Source organism: Eleginops maclovinus, chromosome 24, assembly GCF_036324505.1.
Source record: "Eleginops maclovinus isolate JMC-PN-2008 ecotype Puerto Natales chromosome 24, JC_Emac_rtc_rv5, whole genome shotgun sequence".
Classification (NCBI taxonomy): domain Eukaryota; kingdom Metazoa; phylum Chordata; class Actinopteri; order Perciformes; family Eleginopidae; genus Eleginops; species Eleginops maclovinus.
In genome coordinates this window covers 5,681,134-5,700,366 of record NC_086372.1, presented here as the reverse complement: position 1 = coordinate 5,700,366, position 19,233 = coordinate 5,681,134, and the positions used below count along the sequence as shown (strand labels likewise).

Here is a 19,233-nt window from a genome sequence, read left to right as displayed (position 1 = left end):
GCCCCTTTATGATGTAGGGCTATTTAAAAAGTCACATAACTGCTCTGCCAGCCACGTTGTATCAGCTGGTCAACACTAGAGCACACTATAGATATTCACTCAACCATAGAAAATAGTGGGCCAAATGTGAACAGCAGGAATGCATGCGGTAAAGACACATTGTAAAACAGTAAACCTGAAATCATAGTCAGTTTAATATCACTATGATTTATTTCGTCAGGAGGTTAATGGCCAGTCAAAATAATTGAACTAAATTGAATAAAATCATAATGTAATTGTGTTTTTTAAATCAAAATGCCATGATTTTACTAGTTCCGCCAGCTGAAATGTCACTGTTTAAATGTCTTCTCTCGTAAAAAAAAACTAAATATATATATTTACTTTTGTTAAGACAAAACCAAGGAATGTGAATTATTATGGTTGTAAACAGAAAACATAATCGGTCAATCGATCAAATAAGGTGCAAATCGATTGCTAGTCGTAAAGTCAGAGTTTTTAAATCAAATGACCATGATTTTAGTAGTTTTTCCTGCTCAAATGTGGGTATGTTCTGCTTTTAACTCTCGTTTTGACGACATTAAATACATAAATTAAGCAACACAAGGAATTAGTCGCTGCTGAATTGCCCAAATAAGGTACAAATGAATTGCTAGTTCTACATGAACATAACATTTAACAAGCGATTCAGCACTGCCTGAATGGATAGCAGAAAATGAAAAACGTAGAACGTAACCGTTAAATATAACATTTAACAATATGAATATATATCTCGAGTATAGTGCAGGGAAACGTAATTATAAAGATGATATGCGGAACAACAGCGCAATAAATGCTACTGTTACGTAGTACGATATTGCATCAGAACAGCTTTTCTAAGGCAGTGACCATGTCAGACATCCATGTGTTTTAATTCATAATGTTTTACATTTATCCTCTCTTATATTTGTATTTCACGTTCATTCTCACTCACCTTGTGTTTCAAATAAGCCAAAAAAGCTGTAAAAGTAACAGAAAATCACAAAGAGACCCCGGCGTAGAGCAGCACCAAGGACAACAACGCGCAGTGAGCAACTTCCGATGGAGACAGCCGTACTGGTGTCCAACCACGTGGACCAAAGGGGGAGGACGTAGGCAAAGTTCAAGGGAGCTCTCTGATTGGCTGCATTGAGGGCGTCTGTTTAGCCTGCTCCGCCAATCAGAGCAGAGACTTCCAATACGGGTTTGAGAAAACGCTGTGTTAAAGTTACCAGCACCATCTGTTTACCTTTTATTGACCAAACACACACTGCATGTACTCTGGACGCATGTGACATCTTGAGCTCTTCTCATGATATGGCTGTCACCCCAAAGATATTAAATACATATATTTATAAATAGAACTACTGAAAAGATTTCCAATTTATATCAGGGTTGAACTCATTACATTTAGCTGAAACTTTTATCCAAAGCAACCTACATAAGTGCACAAAACCAGTGGGTAAAACGAGAGGTTGCTCAAGTTATAGGTGTTATTGCGTCAAGCAGTGTAATAAAAACAGTTAGCATTAAAGTTAGTAATGTTTAGAATTAGGGGACACATTGAGAGGATTTTAAAACTCTATTTTTTAACGAATTTCTTGGTTACCTTTATATAAACTCTGATGTTCATATAAGCAGGTGGTGCAAGTGCAGAATTACAAATCTGTTTTATTGAGAAAGCGACATGAGCTTGTCTTAAAAAAAGGGAATAAAAGAAAACAGAGAAAGGAAACACTTCCAATAATTCACCAATAAAGAAATAACTTTGTCATCATTGCTGGGGATGAGAGGGGGGGGGGATTAGTGAGGACATTGGGTTGGTTTCGGCTTCTTTCAGAATCTTCCGGAGCGCTCTCGGTCCCTCGACCTTCTTGGCCTTTCGCGGTCCCGCCGCCGGTCCCTGGATCGGGAGCGCCGTTCTCTGGAGCGCGAGCCAGAACGAGGCCTGGTGGCAGAAAAATAAGAATCAATCAACAAATCATTTTTTTTACCCCCAAGTAGGAATGTTTAAATGTCTTTACCCTTTCCTGCGGCGGCCGTACAACTCCCGTCGGAGTTCCCTCGATATGGGTTTAAGGTGCATGAAGTTGCAGAAGCCTCCTCTGGTACACTCCCTGCAGGAAAACCAGCACACCGATGGTTAAAACTCACCCTGCTCATATTTAATGGAGCCATGCCATGAGGGAAAAGTTTGTTATACAATCTGAGGAGTATGCGAGCCCACAAGAGGAACATCTGATCTTTATCACCACCCCCCCACACTGAGTTATTGCTATCGCTGGCGGAGCAAACAACCCGACGAGCCAATGGAAAAACACTGACTGATAAAAAAAGAGAAAAGCGATCGTCTCATCCCAGGGCGAACAACGCTTATTTGCATTTAAAAGAGAAAGTGATAATTACCCAGTGAATATATTCAAAAGAGTAGATCATATTTTTATGTGTGTTTGCTTTGCATCGTCTCTGATTAATAGACGGCTTGGAATGCACTTGATTTCGCAAACATTTGCAGGTAAGATTTTCCTGCTGTTTTTATGAATCTGCAGTGTCACTCACCCCATCTCATACTGGCGGCAGCAGGCTTCCCTGAAGTCGGTGACGGGGGAGAGCTCTGCGTGGATGGGCTGGGCGTTGAACCAACGATTGTTCAGGTCCATGACGGCTTTCTCTGCGTCCTCCTCTCGACGAAACTACACACAGGGAGTACAAATACTTAGGATAACTGAGGATACAGGACAGCCTGCTGCAGCCTAGAGTGAACCAAATCGACACAATTTACACTGAAAAGCTAGTTCAGTTTGTTCCTCCTTCCTGCCTTTGCACTTATTAAGCCCAGTCATTATTATCTGGTATGCATATTTTATGACAATGAACTATAGGAACAAGATTTCTGCCTCAAGATAACTCTGTCTCTGTTCTGCATGGTCTCACAGCCACATCTTTATGGCATTTATAATTAAGTGTTTTTGCGTTCGCTCCGTCTCTCGTGAATACATTAAGATCAATTACCAACCTTAACGTAGACATTTCCGACGAGGTGGTCGCCCAAGTTGTCGCAGACGTTCATCTCCTCCACCTCTCCGTACTTCTCCTCCATCTCTGTGAACACCTCCTGTATCGGAAAAAAGAGGAAAATATCAATAAACATGTCAAACGGGATATTAATTAGGATTTATTGTTATTTATGTGCTACGGTTATGTCTGTGGAATTAATTGGACAGTTTAGCATCTTTAATAAAAACGTTTAATGTCTGCCATTAGGATTTATATCCACAGATTACCTCGAATGACCTTAGCCACAAGTCCAGGATTGATAAACAAGCTTTCACTTCCCATGCGTATTCCTGCTTTGTAAATATTAATGACTCATAAAGGTGATGTTGATCCTTTTTTCTACATCGTGTTGCAAGAAGGCAGACGCCACGTCGCGCTACGTTTGGAGAGACGGCGGCACAATGGGTCACTCACCTCGAAGAACTCATCGTAGTGCTCCTGCATTTCCACATCGCTGACGGCACCTGCAACATGTCAACAAGGGAGAGTCAAGGCAACACCAGAGGGACAGACAGTCTTCACATGGACCGTGTGGCTTTAAACAAACACATGTAACTGGAGCCTGAAGTCTTGCTATGATAGTTACATCCTGTACACATAGATCCAGAAAGTGTGTGTGTTAGTTGTTGCCAGAAACTACTTTATTTCACAGAAGCAAGGAAACTAGAGCTGATCACTCTGAGTCTTCCCCACAGTAGCATTTACTTTGAAATTAGATGATTTTGAAGGATGTAAAGCTACAGAACCTATTTCAGGTGAACTATTTCATTACAACTCAAGTTTAACACATGTTTCACATCGGCAAATTGACGTTCTTGCACGACATAGACTCAGGTAGATCTGTCCTGTTACTGTAGCTCCAGGAAAAGATGTGATGCGTTCACTAGAGGAACTGTTTCTACGCTGAGCCACATTTATGTGGGGAGGTGTGACACAGTAAGTTAAGTGCAGTCAGTGCTGGAGCGTCCTGCGGATGAAGGGAGAACTTACAGTGTAAACCATCAGCAGACTGGGCAGAGTTTTGAAGGTTATGAAGGTAAATGTTCAAGAGGGAAATGGTCTGAAATACAAAACGTAAACGTCTGTGACAGAAATCAACCAAAATAAAGAGCTGAGGAGGAAAAACGTGATTAGAAATGTTTCTGTCAGTAAATGACGGCCTTAAGATGTTGTATTTACGCGTTACTAACTACTTGATGGTTAAAGTTTCATTCGAAATCGCTGTTATTATTTTTGGAGGTGAAGATAATTGTCTGCACTCCTTACAATCCATTCTCTCCTCGTCCACTACTTTTATTGGCTTGTTTTCTTTTATTTATTTTCTATTATTATAGGACATTGGCTGAAAATGGGCTTAAATGTTAGGCGTTTTAAAAATCAAATTCCCATGTAATGTTACAGACTCACAGAAACAGGTTGGTTTAGTAAAGCATGAACACACTCTGATATCATTTAGAGTTTTAGTTTCTCTTAGAGTTGAAAAACAAATGACATGTTTGTTTACAGGCTGAAAAGTTGATGTAATAGGCCCACTTCTGTCTTGTATTTTATCGTGTTTCTCAATGAAAGCGTTCTAAAGAACAGTAAACTTTATTACCCTCACTTTACTGCTGTGATAAAAACTGTTGGATGCTCATTCACAATACTGAACCACTGGCTGGTGAATAAGTGTTCAGATTTGAGTTGTTTGTCTTTGCTATTAGCAAAATTAATGGAAGTGAAGGACCTCAAGCAGTATCCAAAAACTTGGGAATTGTATACGACCGCTTTGTGTTCGACATTTGAATGTAAAAGAAAACTTGTATTCGCGTTTGAATGTTCCCAGGTTCAAGTTACATTTTAAAATCTATCCTGACAAAGACGTACTTTAAAACCAAGCCTCTTATCTGGTTATAAAGGTGCTGATAAGGGCCATTTCACCAGATCAACAGTCATATCATTTGCCAAAGTATGTGTTGGCACAGTGGTTGCAATGCTTTGAAAAGGCCCTATTATGCTTTATTATTATTAGGCCCTTTCCTTACATTTACAGGAAGCTACATTTTAATACGGGGCTTCAAGGGAACATACACACCTCAATTCTAATGCACTCCCCGCCTTACACACTTACCTGTGAGAGAGGCACTGCTTCAGCTCTAAGAGTCTGGGCTCAACATTTTTACAACACACTCTCTTCTGAGTATTCTGTCATTATCAGCACACTCTGTAATGGTGTTTGGGCAGGCAGGCTTAACTGCACAAGGTCGCAAAAGCAGATAGTGGAAGTATCAGAAGTTTTTGTTGGTATTATTCACGGAGAAATGTTTGTTTTTCGGAGACACTGGGAGCTGAACCAGTACCGCACATATGGCGTTAAATGTGAGCACCACTTTAAAGGAAACACAAAGGGAGGCTGCTGACAAGTGTTTTACTTACAGCGAGAAGAGTCGGCCGTCTGTGCACTGTTCTGAGGATTACGGTAGATGTTCTGGATCAAGATGGTCTGCAGGAAAAGAGTATTTGGTCAGACAGCAATTTTGCCTTATAAAGCCGCTATACTGGGAGGAAAACGTTAACGGCTTCCTCACCTGGCTGAAGGTTGGTTTGTTGTGCAATCTCGAGCAGCGGTCTCCATGTCTGCAAGCGCCAATTTTGAAATAAAAGGAGCAATTGACCCTGGCAAAGAAGAAAGAGTGGCATTATTTAGTACTTGTTACTAATTAAAATTATAGAACAAATTCAACTAATTAGTGGACACTTAACAGTGCAAAAACTAAAAAACTGGAGAAAGTAGTGTATGTGTTGGGGACTATTTTTCGCCGCGGATGTTGTGAGCTAGAGTATTTATGGTACCAGGGCAACGGTGTGACAGTGATGTTTTTCTAACAACTTTTGGACAACGACTGAGTTCAACAGGGATAATAAACTCTATCAGGTTTTAGATAAACATGCAACACTTGTTTTCCAGTTTGGGTTTTTTCATTACTTGCACCTGCATTAATTTAATACTTAAATTATGCTTTCGTAAGTTCTGTTTTGAAATGTCAGACACTTTTACCCCTTCCACGAACGGCAACCATGCTCACAATAATAGTGACATTTTTGCTTCAAATGCATAGTAAACATATCCTGATATTAACTTCTGTAAATTAAAATAGGTTAATTGTTTTTGCTGCACTCCACCGGTGAAACCAAACAAAACAATCCGCCTAAGCAAAGAAAGCAGCTACTCTGCTAGCAAGTTCAATAACTAACTAACCTGGCTATTTACTAACCCACAAATAATGCTTCCATAATATTAAATCGTATACCAACAAACTAACTAATGACACATTTTGCACCAACCAGTAGCACCAAACAGCTGCAGGTTATCTGAGGTTCTTCCTGAGTTTCATTCAGCGTTAGCTTCCTGTTGCTAAAGTTAGCTTCTCTAGGGCATTCACCTGCCCTGAGTATACAAACTGAGCCCTGTTGACGGTAAAGAAGAGCCGCTGCAAATATACTTTTATAATACTCATAGTTTGGGGAATTCCTAATGTAAATATTGAATAAAACTTACTTGTCTTTCTCTGTGCCGAAAATGGATGCCAGATACTCCGCCATTTTCGGCTCATCGGAAACGTAGTCTACGTCATTACGTAAGGGGAAGGCGTAGACGCACGTCGTCGAGCATCTGTGCTGCCCCTGAACGCCACACGTCAGCGCTGTTGTTCTAGAAAAAATATATTAAATTTCTCAACAACGATTCTTTTCATCTACAAGAATAAATTCACTTCATTATTATATTATTACAATTATTCAGTTTTAACTTCAGTTTATAAAATATGACAGTGTTATCTGAAGCTTTTCAGGGTGTAAACTGAATAATAATAATATTGTTTGGACATGAAGATGTATGTTTAAATCATGTATAAGTGGTATCATTTTAACACTGGGCATCTGTAAGCATGCATTCATAACTTTTACATGAAAAAAATAAACATTTTGTTGAATAAAAAGGTATTATCTATCAAAGTGGGCTTGTAAAACATGAATGAGGCGGACTCGTTGACGGGTAAGCCGTCCAGGCCGATGGTGCAGCCTGAAAGTAACCACAAACACACACAAAAACACACATCAACAGATTGGACATTAACAAACAAGGCCACAGCGTCCCCACCTACCCAACAGTGCACCGTGCATCCTTATGTAACCTCACCGCTGTGCACAAGGCCGCAGCAGTTTGCAGGAGATGAAGATGAAAGGAAAGGAGAGGGGGGGAGGAAGTCAGCTTGAGGAGGGTGAACCACAGACACTGCAAAGAAGTGATGAAGACTCTGTCAAGGTGCACAGATCGAAACAAGACTTGGATTTAAAAGAGGTGTAAAGCTAAAGCTGTACATCTGCACCTGGAAGTGTGGGAACCCCCTTATCTGAGATGTTTTTCTACTCTGGTAGTGAAACATTAAGAGAAGTGAGACCACCCACAGAGCTTCTCTCCCCTCCAGTGCACACACCGCACTGGGAGTCAGAAGTGAGAAGGTAGTGAGCAGCAGAGAGTAGAAAGAGGAAGCAGCATGTAGCTCCAACCTCAGTTTTAGCACTTGTCTGTTGAAAACTAATTATGAGGCGCTCGAAAGAACATTTCCAGTTTAGATTAACTGTGATGGGAAGATGACGGGACGCTTTCCCATCATGAGGCCGAACCTCTGCTGCACCATCCTGCAGGTGTGCCTCTGGGCAGTGCTGCTTCTCACCTTAAACGCTGACGGTAAGTCTTTTTTTCCCTGCATATTGTGCTGTCTCAGTGTTTGTGCAACTTCTCCTTCCTTTGTACGTCTGTAATGTGTTAAATCAGGCTTTTGGAGTGAAAGTTAGCATTGGGACCACTACTTTATTCCCGTGGAGGCCGGAAAAGGTCCTGATCCCTTAAAATACAACTACAGGACGAAGTTAGCCCATCTCCTACCTTCCTTAAACATGTCACAAAAAACTTTTGTTACTTGTCTTTCAAACTAAATCATGAATGCCAAAGATAATCTGCCTGAAATACTTAATACTACTAATTTCTCCCACATCAGGGGGCGTTTTCATGTGTGTGGGAGCTTGATGGAAACAATTAAAGATTTCTTACATACATAAAGGAGGCAGATATCATTTATTTAAAAACACGCGCATATTTTTCTGGCTTTATCAGTCTACTCACATCTCGTTTCCAGTTTCGAAAGTGTGCCATTTGTTACACGACTGTATATTAGATTTGTCAAAATGTCAGTGTGAATCATTATTATCTGATACGACCACAGTGTCAGACATTTATTTGTCCTTTGGTCGATGCTTTGGTTTGGTCATGTTTTTTTGGTGGTTCGAGGCCAGAGTTTTTATTTACTAGCGACTCATGTTGGTGGCAGTGAGATACAATTATAAAAGTGATAAAATAAACCAAAATAAACCATTAAAAAGTCCCATTTTATATTAAACAAATCTGAGTCTTTTACCTCAATGATTATGGATAATGTTAAATCTGGTGTGAAGTTTCTGCTCTTGCAAATCGTGTTTCCACACATCAAAAAACAAAAATGTGTTTCTGTGTGTTTAATCATTTGCTCTGCAGACCAGCATAAGCTGACTGTTTGTGTTTTATGTTGTAGTTTTAATATATTGTATGCTTGTATTGCACACTGTCAAGCACAACCATTTCGGTTTAAAATCAATAAACAAAAACTACAAGCACTGCAAAAAATGTAAATAGGTCTAAGAAGTCTTTAAAGCCGTGAGTTTAAAGATCTTAAACCTCTTCAGTTCAGTTTTTGTTCTGTTTTGTCTACATCTACATCTGAAACACACAAACAAAAGAGTATACATTGACAATAAGGACTTTTTAAAGTATAACGGAAATTAATCCTTTCTGTGATTTTGTTATTTTGCAGATGAATGTTTCATTGAAACTAAAGTACCCAAAGGTACTTCTTATGAAGCTGTCGTTGGAGGAGACCTTGAGATTGAATGCAAAGTTGATTTCTGTGAAGAAGCCCCACCAACAGTCGACTGGTGGAAACGTGAGCAAACCGACGTCCCTGTCAACATCAGCGAAGGCAGTCGCATTAAAACGCGTTGGGAATTGAATGGCTCTTTACACGGGAGATCAGTTCTGATCTTTCACGATATACGTCTAAATGACTCTGGTGTGTATCAGTGTAGAGTGGAGACAGTAACAGTCATATCATCAACATCTCTGTCAATGGTGAGTGACTTTTTCAATCATTAAATACAATGACACACAACTGACTTACATTTTCACATTGTATACCTCTTTTTATGAATAATAATTGAACAAACGTTATCTAGATAAAGTCTGTCTTCATACCTTAAAGACTTAGAATGCGCTCTGTGTTGTGTTAAAGTTGATGATCGACGTGGGCATACCAATGTTACACAGAAAAATGAGAGTAAGTAAGAAGCATGCTTTTCACATCTTTAACCAGCTTTCTATACTGCCCTAGGTTTATACTCATAAACTCTTTCACATTGAGAGACATTTCCCCTCTTTCTTGCAGGTAGTTTAAATCCTGAACCCGAGGTAAATTTATGGATGTACGTGTACTGTGCTGCTGGGATCGTGCCGTTCGTCATCATAGTAATAATCATATCTGTAGTTTCGATGCGTGGGTGTAAAGGTAAGAGGTGAATAAATATCCCATCCAGGACATGTTGTGATTTTCAAAACAATGACTAATCCCGCCAAAATGTGTTCATGCAGGGAAATCACAAAAAGAGAATTCAAGAGAAAACAAGGTAAGACACATGAAAGCTAGAGAAAAAGAACCAACAACAAAATCCCAGAGCAATGTCAGACTTTGTAGAACTGTAGTGATGTTAATGACCTTTGTCATGCATCCATGACTCCATTGGGATGACAATATTTAGGAACTTAAAAAGGTCAGATGGCGAAATGGCCAAACCGGTTGTATGTCTATAATACGAGCCGTCTACGTGACCCAAGTGTCTTTGTGGTGCAGGCTCGGCGCAGTCATAACCAACAGAAGTATTTCCAATAGGCCAGAAACAAGTATGAAACATACAATTTAATGTTGTGTGGGAAAAGGATGTACCAAGCTGTTTCCTCAAACAAACTCCGAACATTGTCCGGAGTTTGTTTGAGGAAACAAGCTTTATTCTGAATATCCCACTTCCATTTTCTCAAACATTTTAAAATGCTTATTTGCAGTACATGGCAATACCCCTCCATCCCTGCAGCCTGCAGCCCTTGCCAAGAGGAAGCCCATCGTTGGCGCCATTTCGGGGATCCTTACGGACAAAAACACCGCCCTTACAACCCATTGAGCTTCCTTTACCAAGAGACAATGACCCTGTTTACAGGCAGATTCGACGGGGAAGTGAGAGACAAAGAAACACGGTTGAGGAACAGGGGAGTTCGATTGTGTACGCTGCCCTGAACCATCAACTTCCTGTTAGGGCTGCCAGGTCGCCGAGGCCCATAGAGGAGCAATCAGAGTACGCGGCTATCCGAGTTAAAGAATAAACTAAAAGTATTTTCACAGAATCCTAGTCTTCATCTAACATGGATTTGTTTTGGGTATTTGAATGTTTTGTGATTTTGTGACATTTGCACATCAAGCACTTGAATGTACACTGTCGTAGGGTAACATCACATCTAATAATAGCTTTGTGTGAGTTTAAAAACTGTACATGTGACTCATTTTATGACTATATGAATGACGATTGACCTCCTTTAATTTCTTGTTTTACAACCTATCTTTAGGGATCTTGAGAAGGTAATTATAATCCCATTTTGTGCAATCAAACGTGTATCTATAACTGTCTGATTTGAATTAAGAACATATGTGATCACTGCTGACAAGCTTTCGTTTGTTCTGTAAAATAATGCAACACTACGGCAGTAGTAGATTGGAGCAAGATGAGTGTGTGTCTGTGTATGCATTACATTTCCTCTGGGGTGTGTGTTGGTTAGGGGGATATAGGTGTTTGAAAGCAGGAAGTAAATTAAACTTGGTTATCTGCTGTTGCTGCTGGGATCGTAGTTTAAAGACGTATACAGCTGCTTTTCGAAGTGTTCGCACCATGAGACCTCACTACTGCCTGAGCGTCCTATTTGCATGTTTACTAGTGGAGCAACTCCTCGCTCTGGATGGTAAGTTTTTGTTATTCTATCTAGCTAAATACTCAAAAATACAGTATTAAATCCTTAAAGGGAAGATTGTGAATGAGGTTACACTTGAGAAGGAAGCAGTAAAACACATGCATGTCCATGTGAGTGGAAACGAAAGAAAACCAATGAATGGCTGAAATCACATAAACTATATTTTTTCTTGACTCATCTGCAAAACACACAGATTATTAAACAACATTGCTGAGAAAATGTATTGCATTTGTGTCGACTTAATACAAAATGCATGGTTAGAAGCCTTTATTATTCCCTATTTTAATCAGATTTAAGTCACTTTTATTGTTGCAATTAACAATGGGGATCAAGAAATTGGCTCTGTTATTGCAGTTATTTACGTTAATTATTGGGAGAATCATAGAGTAGGTGTAGAACGAGGTAGAGGTTGATGAAACGCATCAGACATTCTTCTAATTCAAAAGATATCAGGCACTAGAAATGACATAAAATGTTTTTTAGCATCATGTTCCTCCTCCTGAAAAAGGAGATTGAGAAAGAATTGCCACGGATACAAACTCTGACAACCAGTAATGTAAACGTCAACATATCTCACATAGGAAATAAAAAGTAGCACAGATCACATGGTTAAAAGAAAAGGTGCTTTAACCACAAAAACATCACCAAGAGTCGCTAACCCTGATTTTCAGTCAGACGTCTTCAGCTACAGCGTGAGAAAAAACCCTAACGTTCCCTGTGATCCAATTATTCAGTCATTGCTAATTCAGATGACACTGTATTCATAGCCTTTTTAAACACATTTACAGATAAAGACATCTACTTTGGTTGGTTTTAACATATTGAATGCATCACTAACCTACAAAATGACTCAAAATGATTTAATTAAGTTTGAATCATTAACTTGTTGTAAGTTATTAAAATAGGGAATAATAAAGGCTTCTAACCATGCATTTTGTATTAAGTCGACACAAATGCAATACATTTTCTCAGCAATTTTGTTTAATAATCTGTGTGTTTTGCAGATGAGTCAAGAAAAAACATAGTCTATGTGATTTCTATTGCCTTAAATCTCTGTATATGAATGACGGCTAATATTTTCAAACTGCCTCTACCTTCACTAACACACTGTAAAACTCACAGATAAAACTTAAATTGTAATGAAACAGACCCAAGTTCTATATTTCTTGCAGGGAAATGTAATTTATATTGCATTCAGGGTGTTTATTACAAAATGCAATAGAGACTTATAACGTGTTTTTGTACATAATGAAGTAAACATGTATTTATGTTCTGTTTGATTATTACACAACGCCTTGCTAACACATGATGTGTTGTTGCAAGTCTTTTTTAATCTCCTATAATAAATATATTAAAGATATAAGTCACCTTTGTTGTGGAAAGTAAACAATGTGAATGCTTTTCAGTTAATGTAACGGAGCCTGCAAAACCGGGTAAGAAAACTTAATTCTCTCTCTCCTTTTGTGAAATTCTGATTTACATGCTTTATATGGGTCCAAACAATCCTCGTATTTAACATCTATTACCTTTTTATAATTTTTTATCTTGCAGAGAAGTACGAATTACAGAGAACTTTTATTAACCCCCTCCGCATTGCTTGCGTCGTGGTTTCTGTGCTCTCAGCGCTATGTGGTTGCTTGGCCTACAGTTGTAAGGGTGAGAATTTACATTTTTACATACAAATATACAGTATCTCACAAAAGTGAGTACACCCCTCACATTTCTGTAAATATTTTATGATATCTTTGACACGACACTTTGATTCAATGTAAAGTAGTCAGTGTACAGGTTGTGTAACAGTGTTAATTTGCTGTGCCCTCAAAATAACTCAGCACACAGTCATTAATGTCTAAACCGGTGGCAACAAAAGTGAGTAAACCCCTAAGTGAAAAGGGCCAAATTGTGCCCAAAGCGTCAATATTTTGTGTGGCCACCATTATTTTCCAGAACTGCCTTAACTCTCTTGGGCATAGAGTACTCTAGAATCCTCTTCCACTCCAGCTGGTGGATGTTAGAAGACCTTGCGCTCCTCCACCTTCCGTTTGAGGATACCCCACAGATGCTCAATAGGGTTTAGGTCTGGAGACATGCTCGGCCAGTCCATCACCTTTAGTTTCTTTAGCAAGGCAGTGGTCATCTTGGAGGTGTGTTTGGGGTCGTTATCATGTTGGAATACTGCCCTGTGGCTCAGTTTCCGAAGGGAGGGGATCATGCTCTGCTTCAGTTTGTCACAGTACATGTTGGCACTCATGGTTCCCTCAATGAACTTTAGCTCCCCACCGCCGGCAGCACTCATGCAGCCCCAAACCATGACTAACCAACCACCATGCTTGACTGTGGGCAAGACACACATGTTAGAGCAACCATTCCTTTTTTCAGATCCTCAGAGAGTTCTTTGCCACGAGGTGCCATGTTGAACTTCCAGTGACCAGTATGAGAGCGATAACACCAAATGTAACACACCTGCTCCCCATTAACACCTGAGACCTTGTAATACTAACGAGTCACATGACACCGGGGAGGGAAAATTGCTTATTGGGCACAATTTGGCCATTTTCACTTAGGGGTGTACTCACTTTTGTTGCCAGCGGTTTAGACATTAATATGTGTGTTGAGTTATTTTGAGGGCACAGCAAATGTACACTGACTACTCTGCATTGGATCAAAGCGTCGTATCTTCAGTGTTGTCCCAGTGAAAAGATATAATAACATATATACAAAAACGTGAGGGGTGTACTCGCTTTATACTGTATATACAAAACAAGAAAATAAAAATGTTATAAAGTACATCTTCACTACAGTAACTCATTTGTTACGATGTAATCTGATTGTGCAGGAGAATCCGAGGACACACGACAGCCGAACCCTCAGAACTCCCATGAAGCCTTGTATGCCATTCGCATCTATGAAAACGATGAGTAGTCCCTATGTGTGTGCATGAAGAAACAATCAAATCTGGAATCAAATTCACTTGAATATTTTGTAATCTCTATCTGATTCATGCATAAAGATGTTTCTCCATTTCTTTGTCATTTGGTAATAATTGATCGTGTTTTCATGGCCTGATATTAATTGTTTCTCACATAGACAAAATATAAAACATTTCATTGTAATGATGTCATCACTTTCGTAAATAACGTATCCACTGAATGTTGATGCTGCGTTTATTTTGTAATGGTGTAAATCAAACTGCAATAAATTTACCCCATGTCTCGATCTACCGTTGTGTGTGTGTGTGTGTGTGTGCGTGCGTACCTGTTCAAGTATCTTCTGTGGTACAGCATCAGTTGTGCTTTTGGAAGTACAAAGACTGTCGAATGACAAACAGGAAACAGAATTAAAACCACACGACATCAATATCTTTAAAAAGGAAAACAAATGAATGGTTTTCTACATTTAATATTAGCCATGGCAATTAAAACAATTACATGTTCAAAGCAACAGGGCGTTCAATTCTTCATTATACAGTTATTTTCGTACACCAAATTATCAATATATGCTCTGAGCATTACAACACCGCTGTGCACAAGGCCGCAACTGTTTGCCGGACATGAAGATGAGAGGAAAGCTGTGGCCGGGGGGGGGGGGGGGGTGGGAAGTCAGCTTGAATAGTATCAACCACACACAGCACGGAAGTGATGAAGAGTTAGTCGAGGTGCACAGATCGAAACAAGGCTTCGATTTGAAAAGACAGGTATAAAGTTAGATATAAAGGAGGATTGTACAGCTGTACTTCGGCACACGAAACTGTTCCCATCATGAGCCCGAACGTCTACTGGGTCATGGTGCGTGTGTGCATCGGGTCAGTGCTGCTTCTCACCGTTACCGCTGACGGTAAGTCTTTTTTTTTGGTGAGTTGTCTCAGTGTTTGTGTCACCTCTCCTTCTCTGTACGCCTGTAATGTGTACAACTTCTTCAACTCAGTCTTCAATTTAAACTGTAAAGTAATCATGTGTTCCCATAAAACTACTTTGTGTATTACACATTTTCTATTCAAAAAACATTCAGCAAATGGATTCTTTCTGTGATTTTGTTATTTTGCAGATGAATGTTTCATTGAAACTAAAGTACCCAAAGGTACTTCTTATGAAGCTGTCGTTGGAGGAGACCTTGAGATTGAATGCAAAGTTGATTTCTGTGAAGAAGCCCCACCAACAGTCGACTGGTGGAAACGTGAGCAAACCGACGTCCCTGTCAATGTCAGCGAAGGGAGTCGCATTAAAACACTTACGGAATTTAATGGCTCTTTACACGGGAGATCAGTTCTGATCTTTCACGATATACGTCTAAATGACTCTGGTGTGTATCAGTGTAGAAGTGGAGACAGTAACAGTCATATCATCAACGTCTCTGTCAATGGTGAGTGACTTTTTGTTGTCATTTAATACATCTACAAAGAACTGACGCAAGAAAGTGGTTTCACACTGTGCAAAAGGATAAATCATAAATAATTACAAGTTTAATTTACTAGTATTTATTTGTGGATAAAACCAATCTCTAATGGTTGTGTTCATAATGTGAGCACACTATCTGTTCCTTCAGTGGGGACCCTGTCCTCTATCTCCCACTCCTGGGACATTTGATTGACGATTAAAAAAAACGCCTTTGCTCTGTTTTCCTCAAACCTAAAGAACGAGTGCAGAACATTTGTCATGGATCAGGTGTGTAGTTACAGTGTTTGTGTCACCTCTCCTTCCTCTGTACGCCTGTAATGTGTACAACTTCTTCAACTCAGTCTTCAATTTAAACTGTAAAGTAAGTTCAAGTAAGCAAATGTGCATATTTTAATATCACGTGTTCCCATAAAACTACTTTTTGTATTACACATTTTCTATTCAAAAAACATTCAGCAAATGGATTCTTTCTGTGATTTTGTTATTTTGCAGAAGAATGTTTCATTGAAACTAGAGTACCCAAAGGTACTTCTTATGAAGCTGTCGTTGGAGGAGACCTTGAGATTGAATGCAAAGTTGATTTCTGTGAAGAAGCCCCACCAACAGTCGACTGGTGGAAACGTGAGAAAACCGAAGTCCCTGTCAACATCAGCGAAGGCAGTCGCATTAAAACACGTTGGGAATTTAATGGCTCTTTACACGGGAGATCAGTTCTGATCTTTCACGATATACGTCTAAAGGACTCTGGTGTGTATCAGTGTGAAAGTGGAGACAGTAACAGTCATAATATCAACGTCTCTGTCAATGGTGAGTGACTTTTTGTTGTCTTTTAATACATCTACAAAGAACTGACTCAAGAAAGTGGTTTCACACTGTACAAAAGGATAAATCATAAATAATTACAAGTTTAATTTACTAGTATTTATTTGTGGATAAAACCAATCTCTAATGGTTGTGTTCGTAATGTGAGCACACTATCTGTTCCTTCAGTGGGGACCCTGTCCTCTATCTCCCACTCCTGGGACAGTTGATTGACGATTTAAAAAAACGCCTTTGCTCTGTTTTCCTCAAACCTAAAGAACGAGTGCAGAACATTTGTCATGGATCAGGTGTGTAGTTACAGCAAGGTACTGATGGTTCGTACTGATGTCCCGCGGTCACCAGTCAGTGAATACATGGAGCTTCTATCGATTTCTCCACTTTCTTTGTCTTTTCACTCCACGCTGGGAGGACGTTTGGGTCAAACTTGATATTGTGATTCATTTGCATTATTTTTTTACTTTAAGGCATTAAGGTTTCCAGATTAATCACGAGTGTTAATGCATTAACGAGGACGGCCCTAGTTTCAATTCATAAACTCTTTCACATTTTCTTGCAGATCAGATAACAGAACTGGCTTACATTTGTACACTGTGTAACTCTTATTTCTAACTTATTGAATAATAAATGAACACATTTTATCCATAAAGTCTTCATACCATTAAGACTTACGATACGCTCTGTATTGTGTTATAGTTGATGATGGACGTGGGCATTCCAATGTTACACAGAAAAATGAGAGTAAGTAAGAAGCATGCCTTTAACCAGCTTCTGGTCTATATTGCTTGGGTTTAAATTCATAAACTCTTTCACATTGAGTGACCATTCCTCTCTTTCATGCAGGTAGCATAAATCCTGAACCCGAGGTAGCTTTATGGATGTACATGTACGTTGTTGCTGGGATCGTGCTGTTCGTCTCAATCATATCCGTAGTATCGATGTGTTGGTGTCAAGGTAAGATGTTGAATAAATATGTCATACAGGAAATGATTGTGCCTTCATCAACAGTGACTAATTACCCCTAACACTCCTCATGCAGGCGAATCAAAGAAGGAGACGCAAACTGAAATCCAGGTAAGACAAGGATACATTAAACCCCTTTCATACATGAAATTAGACATTTCCCGAAGCAGACTTGCTTGGAGTAATGTCTGATTCAGCCCAGATGTGAGTTGCTCACTGTCTTAAGTGGAAAGACAACAACTACCCTTAAGGTCCAACGCTGAAATTGTCAGACAAATTCAAGGCACAGAAAGAGACTGGACTGTTGTGATTGAATAAAAACACCGACTTTGTGACCATGTTGTGCCTTACGCACAGGCTACCCAGATGCTACCCTTCACCTCAACTAAACTAAGTATTTCCAGTATGCTGTACGACAAACTCAGAGGGAAACTCTCCTCAATGTCCGGACCAGCCTTTCCTGATGTTGTCCATAGTTCATTTGAGAAAAGGGCTTTACAGTACTTACCAATCTTATTTTGAGACATATTTTAACAAAAAATGCTTGTTTGAATGTTTGCAGTACGTCGCATTCCCAGCCAAGCAACCCATACCACATGCCGGCCTCCATCCCTCACCATGAAGAACTTCTTTTGTGCCACCATCTCAAAGATCTTAAGAAATAACCTACAAAAAATGCAAATGAACTGCCATTGTAACGAAGAAAACAATCATTTTATTGTTGTTTTTATATATCTTTTTTGTATTATGTCTTGTAAATTGAACTGTTGGTGAACCTGCGATCAAAGTATTTCATACATTACATAATTGCACCGTAGTTGTGTATATGTTATGACCACAAACCTTTTAATCTCTCTTGAAGTCTGTGCTTTAAAACCAATCAAATCTGTAAAAACAAGTCACTTCAAGTTTTTGTCACCTGTAACTTATATCTGATTCAGAGTGTTATGGATTTCGTTTAAACAATGCTTGGCTTTATTATTATATTTTGTATTATCATGGTAGATCATTCGGAAATTATTACTTTGCTTTTCATTGCCTTAAAATGTATACTTTACATTGACAAAATACATTTTGTATCTTCACAATGATGTGTTTCCTGTCATAAATAAATATATATTGAATATTTATGTTGCCTTTCTATTTTGTGTTTGTGAAAATCAAGCTGGAATAACACGGAAGTGAAGTCCCTTATGTCTAGATCTACCATTGTTTGTGTGAATGTGTGTGTGTGTGTGTGTGTGTGTGTGTGTGTGTGTGTGTGTGTGTGTGTGTGTGTGTGTGTGTGTGTGTGTGTGTGTGTGTGTGTGTGTGTGTGTGTGTGTGTGTGTGTGTGTACCTCTGTTCAAGTGGCCTTTCTTCTTGCCTAAAGAATCCGTTGTGCTTTTGGAAGTAGAGGGGCTGTAGAATGACAAAAAAAAGGGTTAGCTAAAACACGATTAGCTATTCAAACAAGGTGTAAGAGTGTTTGCTAATAAACAAATAAACGTGCAATGCAACAAGGAGGAAACATGCAAGTAATTCAACTTTAATTGCACGTTTTTTGAACACCAAACTCAATTATTGGTTGAGTGTTGATGCTAACTGTGCTAGCATCTTATTGAATGTATTCCAATGCCATTATTCACTATAACTAACCCTTTAACAAAGAGGTGTTTAAGCGCATGTATGTTTGGAGCAGAAACCTTTGTGTTGTTTTATTTTACCTTCAACCAAAGATCCTCTTGAATTCAGGAAATGGCACCTTTCACTTCAGACTGAAACCACTTAGAGTAAATTACCACAGGCCCCCTCATGTGGAGAATAATTCTGAGTAATAAGTAATTTAGTTTCTCTAACAATACA

The 19,233-nt window shown here is 39.2% G+C and overlaps 3 protein-coding genes across 3 annotated transcripts; 2 read left to right on the top strand and 1 right to left on the bottom strand.

The window, feature by feature from the left end:
• Positions 1–1,668: 1,668 nt before the first annotated feature.
• Positions 1,669–6,763, bottom strand: LOC134861134 (splicing factor U2AF 35 kDa subunit-like). Its single transcript, XM_063878151.1, has 8 exons — positions 6,611–6,763; positions 5,640–5,727; positions 5,488–5,554; positions 3,487–3,536; positions 3,032–3,130; positions 2,575–2,708; positions 2,040–2,132; positions 1,669–1,963 (listed from the first exon to the last, which is right to left on the bottom strand). Exons 1-8 carry the CDS (start codon positions 6,652–6,654, stop codon positions 1,852–1,854), a joined length of 687 nt encoding a protein of 228 aa, XP_063734221.1. The 5' UTR covers positions 6,655–6,763; the 3' UTR covers positions 1,669–1,851.
• A 556-nt stretch (positions 6,764–7,319) lies between these two features.
• On the top strand, positions 7,320–14,428 carry LOC134861133 (uncharacterized). The gene is given in 10 exon segments (XM_063878150.1): positions 7,320–7,801; positions 8,961–9,227; positions 9,230–9,274; positions 9,435–9,479; positions 9,588–9,707; positions 9,791–9,825; positions 10,259–11,203; positions 12,619–12,645; positions 12,764–12,868; positions 14,049–14,428. Coding segments are annotated over 7 exon segments (924 nt in total). The 5' UTR covers positions 7,320–7,704; the 3' UTR covers positions 10,574–11,203; positions 12,619–12,645; positions 12,764–12,868; positions 14,049–14,428.
• Positions 14,429–14,797: 369 nt separating this feature from the next.
• Positions 14,798–18,512, top strand: LOC134861131 (B- and T-lymphocyte attenuator-like). Its single transcript, XM_063878149.1, has 7 exons — positions 14,798–15,046; positions 15,257–15,571; positions 16,099–16,413; positions 17,122–17,166; positions 17,269–17,379; positions 17,465–17,499; positions 17,951–18,512. The coding sequence occupies exons 1-7, from the start codon at positions 14,971–14,973 to the stop codon at positions 18,008–18,010; spliced, it is 957 nt and encodes a 318-aa protein (XP_063734219.1). The 5' UTR covers positions 14,798–14,970; the 3' UTR covers positions 18,011–18,512.
• The last annotated feature ends 721 nt before the right edge of the window (positions 18,513–19,233 follow it).